We start from the raw sequence: 10,585 nt of genomic DNA on the forward strand, positions 1-10,585 counted from the left end.
AGTAACACACCCCTAGGAACACTTAACCCCTACACTGCCTCCCACTGGTTAACCCTTCACTGCCAGTGTCATTTACACAGGAATCACTGCATTTATATAGCAGTGATTGCTGTATAACTGACAATGGTCCCAAAAATGTGTCAAAAATGTCCGATGTGTCCACCATAATGTTGCAGTCACAATAAAAATCGCTGATCGGCGCCATTACTAGTAAAAAAAAAATAATAATAAAAAATTATTAATAAAAATGCCATAAAACTATCCCTATTTTGTAAACGCTATAACTTTTGCGCAAACCAATCAATAATCGCTTATTGCGATTTTTTTTACCAAAAATATGTAGAAGAATACGTATCGGCCTAAACTGAGGGAAAAAAATGTTTTTTATATATTTTTGGGGGATATTTATTATAACAAAAAGTAAAAAATAATGTGTTTTTTTCAAAATTGTCGCTCTATTTTTGTTTATAGCGCAAAAAATAAAAACCGCAGGGGTGATCAAATACCACCAAAAGAAAGCTCTATTTGTGGGAAAAAAAGAACGTCAATTTTGTTTGGGAGCCACGTCGCACGACCGTGCAATTGTCAGTTAAAGCGACGCAGTGCCGAATCGCAAAAAAGTGGTCTGGTCTTTGACCAGCAAAATGGTCCGGTCTGTAAGCGGTTAATGACAATTTTTGGCCAATTTGTGGCAAGTTTTAGGCATTTTGCCAAGGCACCCCTGAAGAACTCAGAAGTCTCCCCAGCACCCTGGTTGAAAAAGGCTAGTTTAGGTCATTAAGTTATAGAGTAACAACTGTTTCCCAGTTGTGTTCCTACGTTGTCACCCTGTTGCATGGGCTTCTAATGGACACTGCAAGTGGCCATTTCACTATACATTATGCAGACACAGTTCATTGTTTTCACCATAAGGAAACCCCCCACAATAAATTACATGCAGCCATTGCTGGAGTGAAAGCATGTAGACAGGGAGTGACTGTAAAGAGCCAAGAGGAGATAAGAACCATTGAGATGAAAAATACAAAACAAAAAACTGAAAACAGTATTATATTAACTATATTGTACTCATGTGATCCTGGGGATGACAGGAGTACGCTTTGTTCTGCACTCCTGTGACCTGACATCATTCAGCCGGTTGAGACTCTAAAGAGATCTCGACTTTAAGCCACCCAGATGCTTGGAACGGCAACTGGCTCATCTTCTCAGCGATCTGCTGAGAATCTGAGCCAACCGCTCCAATCCCCCTCCACAGCCCAGTGCTCTAATGAGCGATGGAGGATCAGAGCAGAGAGTGACGACTGACTGCTCACTGAAGACCGAGAACTGAGCGATCAGCTGTCTTTAATCACTCAGTTCTCTGTCTTAGAGGTGGAGGGGGACAGTCCGATGCTGCATCCACCTAAGAGAGTATGTGTGTGTTTTTTTAAAATCCCAAACGTCTCTTTTAAATAAAATATGCCTGTTGTTGCCAAAACAATGCCATTTGTTTGATACACACTGATTTAGGAAGATGTTATTTAGTTAGGGTGTACATTTTTGTCCCATACATTCTGCTCTGGTATTGTATTTTCTATTTTTTTTTTTATCTCATGTTATTTAAAAATAACACAAATATTTTCCTTTTTGTATCTTTAAGCAGGTGGCTTAGGAGAATCGGCAGTTACCGGTATTGTTGTCGGCGCCTTTCTAGGCACAGGACTTTTAATGGCATTCTACTTTTTCAGGTGTGTTCTAAATTTCTAATAAGCAGCACAGTACTTGTTTATTAATCCACCAAGTTCTAGTTTTTACATACAATTTATTTAAAGCTGAACTCCAGAATGCTTGTATTTCAACTTTTTACTGCTAAAGGATTTGTAATTCTTCCTAACCCTACAATCCAGGCAACCAGTTAGCACATCTCGACCTCTACTAATGCAAGGGCAGGGTTTGGCCACACTACCAACCTACTGCTTGGACAACAAAAGGAACAGTAACATACTAATCAATCACCAAGTCTGCTCTTCTTCAGCATGATCACTGTGAGCACATCGCTGTGCAGCAGAATCCGATTGGCTCCTAGTGCTGGATTTATGTTTCCCAGTTTAAATGTTCCTTTGTAATGAATTAGAGAAGCTGATATAAAGAAAAAAATGTTGTGTATACAAAGTACATTTAAAATTTAATTAACATTTTTCTTTCAAAGAAAACATAACTGCAATAATTGAGATATACAGTGTATATGAGGATGCTGTTAACCACGTAGGGACCAACCTACAGCAGTTTTACTGTGTGCAGAATCAGTGTGTGTGTGTGTGATCCTGCACTTTTGGGTAACATCAGCGGCTCGCTCCCACTGTGATCATTTACAGCGGGAGCCAATGACACCCACTGATCATTTGGTACAGAGGAGGAACTGCAGTCTGCCTATGTAAACAAGGCAGATTGCCATTCTGTCAGGAGGGAAGGCATGTATCTTGTATCTCTGCAAAACAGGGACATGAATCCACGCCTTCCCCTAGTAAAAGCACCTGCCACACTGTAAACAAACACTGGCTAGGCACACAGTTAAGCCTTTGATTGCCGCTGTGCATTATTTTAACACTGATCACTGTATTATTGTCACTGGTCTCCAAAAAAGTCTTGATTAGTGTACGATTGTTCGCCGAAATAACGCAGACCCGCTATAAGTTGCTGATTGCTGCCATTACAAGTGAAAAAATTTGTAATAATATAAAATATTCCATAGTTTGTAGATGCTATAACTTTTGCGCAAACCAATCAATAAACGCTATCCACCACTTCCAGGTGTGTCCTACAGCCTGTTCCCAGCTGGGTTCTAGAGTTTCTCTTGCTTGCTGCTACATCACTACAGAGCACAGCAGTGGAGAGGCCAGTGGAAGGAACCACTAGACATGTGCATTCGTTTTCATCTGAATGCAATTTACGTCCTAATGTCAGGTATTTTCGTTATCGTTTTAACAAACAATAACAAAGCTGCAGAATCCGAAAACCAAAAGATCCGACATAAACAAATGTAGGGATGAGCTTCGTGTTCGAGTCGAACGTACATTCGACTCGAACATTGGCTGTTCGTCCGTTCGGCGAAATCCGAACACTTGGTCCGTTCGCGTCAAAATTCGCATGGCGCTCACGGCCCACAATGCACTGCGATGGCGCAGTGCATTGCTGGCTCATGATTGGCCAAGCATGCACTGTGACCCCGCATGCTTGGCCAATCGCAGCGCCAGCAGCGAGGAGAGCCATGATTGGCCACAGGCAGGATGCCTGTGGCCAATCATAGCTGAGGCTGTGTAGTGCACGCCCCACACTATATAAGGCCGCCATTGAGGCGGCCTCGTGTAGTGTGTTAGCATCTGAAGCAGTGGGTGTTCTGTGTACCTTCAACACAGTACACACCGATCGTTTTTGGCTGATTTCCTATCTTGCTGTTGTGTAGTGGTTATTGTCTGTGCCCTGACCGCAGTATACACCACTATATTCACTATTCACTTCACTATATTTATATATCTTTAATAATAGAGCTTGCAGTCAGTAGTGTTAGGAGATAGTGCGTGCTGTCTGCGTGCTCTGTACCCAGTACATACCGCTATAATCCACCTACATAGCTGTTCTCTATTTGAGCCCAATTGCCATCTGCAGGAGTTATTGGAAGTTGTGTGTGCCTCCAGCACAGCACAGTATACATCTGTATATACCCCTTTATCTCTGCTGTTTTCTGGTTATTGTCTGCGTGCCCTGACCGCAGTATACACCGCGATATTCACCTAACCTATATAGCTAGTGATCTATCGTTAATAATAGAGCTTGCAGTCAGTAGTGTTAGGAGATAGTGCGTGCTGTCTGCGTGCTCTGTACCCAGTACATACCGCTATAATCCACCTACATAGCTGTTCTCTATTTGAGCCCAATTGCCATCTGCAGGAGTTATTGGAAGTTGTGTGTGCCTCCAGCACAATATAAACTACCCAACTGCTGTTTTACCCAACTCCCTTCAGGCCATTACCATGTCTGGAAGGCCAGCAAGGAGAGGCAGACAGACGCGAGCCGATAAAAGAGGGCAAGCAGGCTCTGTGTCTAGAGACAACAGTGCTGGTCGTGGACGCGGTGCATTGTCATCAGCACGTGGCCATGGGACATGCTTGTCCTTCTTTTCGGCAGCTGGACATGTTGAACCGCAACATGCCAACGACTTGGTAGAGTGGATGACCAAGCCCTCTTCATCCTCCTCATCCTCTCTCACCCAGTCTCAGGGTAGTCGCAAAGCAGCTGCCAACGCATCGTCTTCCCTCCTCTCAATGTCATCATCAGTGACTCCTTCCCTAGACCCACCACGTCCTCCTGAGGAGTCTCCTGAACTCTTTGAGCACAGTGTTGGGTACATGCTCCAGGAGGATGCCCAGTGTTTGGTGGGCTCTGATGATGACACTCAGCTAGAGGAAGGCAGTAGCGTGAGCGCAGAGAGAGGGGATGCTCAAGAAGGACAGCAATCTGGCAGTCATGTTCCACAAGCTGCAGCATACTGCCAGGTTTGCTACAGCGATGAAGAGGGAGGGGATGATGAGGGCACTGACTCCACGTGGGTGCCTGGAAGGAGGGAGGAGGAGGAGGAGGCACATGTCCAACGAGGCAGGATGCCCTCCGGGGGCCAGCTTAGGGGCAGCACACCGACTGAATCACACCGCAGAGCTCCGCCTGTGCAGAGCGCTGCCTCTGCGCGTTATTCTAAAAGTTCTTTGGTGTGGGCCTTTTTTGAGACGAGTGCATCAGATCGCACCGCTGCTATTTGCAACATATGTCTCAAGCGTATCTCACGTGGCCAAAACATCAGCCGCTTGGGCACCACATGCTTGACCAGACATATGTTGACCTGCCATGCAGCTCGTTGGCAAGCGTACCTCAAAGACCCACACCAAATAACAAAGCGGACCTCTCCTTGCTCCTCATCAGCTGGCATCTCCAACCCCACTAGACCTTCAGTCCTCTCTGAAACCTGCTCTGAGAGGAATGAAGGTGTAGAATCAGGTGTGTTACAGCCAAGTGCTTCCGGGAACTCTGCTAGCGGTACACCCACGTCCGATTATAGCAGGCAAATGTCCCTGCCCCAGCTGCTGGACCGGCGGAAGAAGTTTACTCCCAGCCATCCACATGCCCAGCGGTTGAATGCTAGCTTGGCTAAATTGCTAGCACTTCAACTGCTGCCTTTTCAGTTGGTAGACTCGGCCCCCTTCCGTGAGTTTGTACAATGTGCGGTTCCTCAGTGGCAGGTCCCCAAACGCCACTTTTTCTCACGGAAGGCGATTCCGGCTCTCTACCGGCATGTGGAAGGCAATGTCCTTGCCTCGCTGGACAGGGCGGTCAGCGGTAAGGTGCATATTACCGCTGACTCATGGTCCAGCAGGCATAGACAGGGACGTTACCTGTCTTTCACGGCCCATTGGGTCACTCTTCTGGCTGCTGGGAAGGATGCAGGACAAGGTGCAGTAGTGTTGGAGGTTGTTCCGCCACCACGCCTCCAAAATGCTACTATTGGTTGTGACACACCTCTCTCCTCCACCCCCTCCTCTTCTTCTTCCTCCATGGCCTCTTCCAGTGCTCTGTCCTCAGAACCAGCGGTGCTCCGTAGGCGTTGCAGGGGCTACGCAAGTACGCAGGCAAAACGATGCCATGCCGTGGTTGCGCTGGTTTGTTTGGGGGACAGGAACCACACTGGGGCGGATGCTTTGTCAGCTCTGCAGGGGCAGGCCGAGAGGTGGTTGACGCCACGCCAGCTTAAGCCAGGAATGGTGGTTTGCGACAATGGCACCAACCTCCTCTCCGCCCTCCGACAGGGACAACTGACCCATGTGCCCTGTGTAGCTCACGTCCTTAACCTGGTGGTGCAGCGGTTCTTGGGCAGGTACCCCGGCTTACAGGATGTCCTGAAGCAGGCCAGGAAAGTCTGTGTGCATTTCTGCCGATCATTTAATGCCTGTGCTCGGCTGGCTGAGCTCCAAAAGGAGTTGAACCTGCCCAAGAACCGCCTTATATGTGACATGCCCACCAGATGGAACTCAACATTGGCCATGCTGCAGCGGCTGCACATGCAGCAGAGGGCCATCAATGAGTACCTGTGCGACTACGGCACCAGGATAGGGTCAGGGGAGCTTGGTTTTTTTCACCACGCCAGTGGGGCATGATCAGGGATGCATGCACTGTCCTGTCACCGTTTGAGGAGGCCACAAGGATGGTGAGCAGTGACAGTGCATGCATCAGTGACACTGTACCTCTTGTCCACCTCTTGGAGCATACGCTGCGTGGAATAATGGACAGGGCACTTGAGGCAGAACAGAGGCAGGAAGAGGAGGACTTCCTTGCCTCTCAAGGCCCCCTTTATCCAGACAGTGTTCCTGCTGTGCCACCCATCACACAGGAAGAGGATGAGGAGGAGGAAGAGGAGGAGGAGGATGATTGTGTCAGCATGGAGGTGGAGGCTGGCACTCAGCATCAGCAGCAGCAGTCTTATAGGGATGATTTACAGTCCCAAGAAACACGTGGACTTGTACGTGGCTGGGAGGAGGTAGCTGCGGATCATGTTGTCCTTAGTGACCCAGAGGACTCCGGACCGAATGCCTCAGCTAACCTACGCTGCATGGCCTCCCTGATCCTGCAAAGCCTGCGGAAGGATCCTCGTATTCTTTGGATCAAGGAGAGGGACCATTACTGGCTGGCCACTCTCCTTGATCCACGGTACAAGGGTAAGGTTGCCGACCTTATCTTGCCATCGCAGAGGGAGCAGAGGATGAGACATCTCCGGGAGGCCTTGCAGAAAGCTCTGTGCAACGCGTTCCCAGAGACTGGGAGGTTACAAACTCCTGGTCCTGGACAACGTGTTGCTGAGGCATCGGTCAGAAGGAGCGGTGGAGAAGGTGGCCGTCTGACTGATGCTTTCAGACAATTTTTTAGTACGCAGCCCCAAGGTATGATTGGTTCCAGCACCCATCGCCAGCGTCTGATTTACATGGTGCAGGAATACCTAGGGGCAAGGTCAGACTTGGACACCTTTCCCACCGAAAATCCTCTGGCTTACTGGGTCTTGAGGATGGATCACTGGCCAGAGCTTGCACAGTATGCAATTGAGCTACTGGCCTGTCCTGCATCCAGCGTTCTTTCGGAACGCACCTTCAGTGCTGCTGGTGGCGTTGTTACCGATCACAGGGTGCGCCTGTCCACCGAATCAGTTGATAGACTGACCTTCATCAAGATGAATCAGTCTTGGATCACCCACAGCTACCAAGCACCTGAAGCTGATGTAACCGAATAATTTTTTTTGAAATACCACATCCCTTCAAGACTGCCTATGCTGATGCTGAGTGACTGTCCTGTTATGTTGATTGTCTATCCTCTTCCTCCTCCGCTGATATGTTCGAAGAACATTTTTGGTTCTGGGTGATGCCAGCAGCCCAATTTTTCTGCCCCTGTTTAACAGGGGCGTTTAATTACAATTTTTGATGCAATGCTTTGCAGCAGGGCTAATTCCTGCAATAAAACTAGAGTATATGGCAGAGGTTGCAGTGTGGTGGCACCAGCACCAGTGCCTAAGGCCCAATTTTTCTGCCCCTGTTTAACAGGGGCATTTAATTACAATTTTTGATGCAATGCTTTGCAGCAGGGCTAATTCCTGCAATAAAACTAGAGTATATGGCAGAGGTTGCAGTGTGGTGGCACCAGCACCAGTGCCTAAGGCCCAATTTTTCTGCCCCTGTTTAACAGGGGCGTTTAAGTACAATTTTTGATGCAATGCTTTGCAGCAGGGCTAATTCCTGCAATAAAACTAGAGTATATGGCAGAGGTTGCAGTGTGGTGGCACCAGCACCAGTGCCTAAGGCCCAATTTTTCTGCCCCTGTTTAACAGGGGCATTTAAGTACAATTTTTGATGCAATGCTTTGCAGCAGGGCTAATTCCAGCAAAAAAACTAGAGTATATGGAAGAGGTTGCAGTGTGGTGGCACCAGCAGCAGTGCCTAAGGCCAAATTTTTCTGCCCCTGTTTAACAGGGACATGTAATTACAATTCTTGATATAATATTTCACAGGAGGGCCCCTTCCTGTGCCCACCCAGAGTAACGGTGAGGACTTATAGTGTTGTGGCACCAGCACCACAACCACCAAAGGTAAATTTTTCTACCACTGTTCAACAATGGCATGTAATTACAATTCTTGATATAATCATTCACAGCAGGGCGCTCCAGCGCCCACCAAGAGTCACTTTGAGGGCTTACAATGTTGTGGCAAAACCAACACCTTGTTCCGCCATTTCTGCAGAGCATATAGGGCAGGCCCCTACTTTCAAACATCCAACTTACAAACATCTCCTACTTGCAAACGCAAGGAGACAGCAGCAAGTGAGATGAAAAAAGATGGACGACAAAACAAATTATACAGGGGTGATAACCCTTCCCTATGTTTTCCAAAAAGCTTAAAAATAGTTTTTTTGACTGGAGCTACACTTTAAAAATGTACCAGTTGAAAATTACAAACAGATTCAACTTAACACAACAAACCTACACAGTCCCTGTCTTGTTTGCACCGCCTGTATACTGCTGTTCTGAGTATATAGGGCCTGGGGGCCACACACATTTCCTTTTTTTAATATGGGTACAGGGTTCCCCTTAATATGCGTACAAGACCCAAATAGGCTGGTAATGGGCAGGGAGGGCTACCCATGCCATTTTTCTGAATGATTTTCAACCATATTGCAGGAACCCGATATAACATTAAAACCGCAAGCAGTTTTAAATGGTGTTATTTCCGTTAAATGTCATTTTGTGCAGGGACTGTTCTAAACACGGGAAACACGTGTCACTTCACAGGCATACTACAGACCCCCCACAGGCACCATATTTAAAGGAATATTTCACTTTTTTTTTTTCACTTTAATCGTCATTAAAATCAGTGCTCTCGCAAAAACGGCCGTTTTTAAAACTTTTTTTTGCATTGACCCATGTCCCCTGGGGCAGGAGCCAGGTCTCTAAACCCTTTTTAGGACAGTATCTTGCATATTAGCCATTAAAATTAGCACTTTCCATTTCGAACGTTCGAGTCCCATAGACTTCAATGGGGTTCTAACGTTCGTAACGAACGTGGGGTCCGTTCGAAAGTTCTGGTGCGAACCGAACCGGGGGGTGTTCGGCTCATCCCTAAACAAATGCTTTATTTTCGTTAAACCGACCGAGAAAGCCTGACTGCCTCCTGGAAAGGTAAGTATTTACATGTGTACATTTAGTTGAATCATGACATGCTTAGTGTGTTTCTTCAAAATCAGTAATCCCCCATAATTTTGCCTTTGTGCAGTAGCGTCCGGTAATATAGACCACATACCCCTTGTCTCTCTTCTTATGCAGGGTAAGTGGTCTTGTATCCGCCCCATCCGCCCCATCCTGTAGTTTTCTGCAAGCAGCCTGTATAGAATATATTTGCATTACATTTTTTGTGTCGGGAGTTCAGCAATATTTTTTGTACAGATTTTTACTGTATTTTTTGGACTTGCTTGATTCCCCATCTACCAAGTCCAAAAAATACAGTAAAAATCAGTACAAAAAAATGTAATGCAAATATATTCTTCAATATAAGAACTGTGGGGGGAGGGGGGGGGCACAGTTCTTCTATTGAAGAATAATATATTTGCATTACATTTTTTGTGTCGGGAGTTCAGCAATATTTGTTGTACTGATGTGACAGGGTCACTTCAAGGCATAAATCAGGGATATGCAATTAGCAGACCTCCAGCTGTTGCAGAACTACAATTCCCATGAGGCATAGCCAGACTCTGACAGCCACAAGCATGACTCCCAGAGGCAGAGGCATGATGGGACTTGTAGTTTTGCAACAGCTGGAGGTCCGCTAATTGCAGATCCCTTGCATAAATAATAAGGGACAGTGCAGTGGTGTCTCATCTTCAGCCCTTTTCACACAGTCATAATTGTTTGTTTTTTTTATATAGGAAGAAATACAGAATAACTATTGAAAGGCGAAATCCTCATGATGACTGCAACATCGGCAAACACAGGCAACTTCGAGAAGACTCCATAAGATCTAACTTCTCTGCAGCCTAAAAAAAAAAATATATATATATATATATATATATATATATATATATATATATATATATATACATATATATATATGTGTATGTATGTGTATTAGATTTTATGAAGATGCAACCAAAGACATCTCTGCGTCAGATGGATCGCTCACAGAAGAGTAGCAGAATCATATTCTTGTTTTTTTTTTTTTTTTTTTTTCAGAATCTCAGGAATGATTTAGTAATCATACGATGCCACATGGCCTTTCATCTCATGAAAAGGGACAGTTTGAAGCAAATTGGTAAAATTTGCGCTGGATAAAATTTTTCTTTTTTTTTTTTTTTTGTTATCATAGGGCCCTTTGCAATTTTTTTTTTTTTTTAGATGGAGGTGACGCTTTCCTGTTGCATTTACAGATTTAAAAAAAAATGTCATTTCACATGGCTTTATTAGCTAATAAAGTGGCATTGTCAAAAATGTCAGTTTATTTTAACAAGATGTAGAAAAAAATAATGTAATTGA

The 10,585-nt window shown here is 45.6% G+C and overlaps 1 protein-coding gene across 2 annotated transcripts in view; it reads left to right on the top strand.

Moving 5' to 3' along the window:
- Positions 1–10,099, top strand: part of NPR3 (natriuretic peptide receptor 3) — a 154,057-nt gene extending 143,958 nt beyond the window's left edge. The window contains exons 7-8 of one of the 2 annotated variants that reach the window (XM_077462893.1): positions 1,640–1,724; positions 9,982–10,099. In XM_077462893.1, the coding sequence (XP_077319019.1) occupies positions 1,640–1,724; positions 9,982–10,093 (197 nt within the window). In that variant the 3' untranslated portion in view covers positions 10,094–10,099. Of the gene's footprint in view, positions 1–1,636; positions 1,725–9,981 lie in introns of both variants that reach the window. The other variant, XM_077462892.1, reaches the window with a different exon arrangement.
- The last annotated feature ends 486 nt before the right edge of the window (positions 10,100–10,585 follow it).

Source organism: Lithobates pipiens, unplaced genomic scaffold (assembly GCF_037356315.1).
Source record: "Lithobates pipiens isolate NorthernLeopardFrog02 unplaced genomic scaffold, aLitPip1_a1.2 Scaffold_3, whole genome shotgun sequence".
Lineage (NCBI taxonomy): Eukaryota > Metazoa > Chordata > Amphibia > Anura > Ranidae > Lithobates > Lithobates pipiens.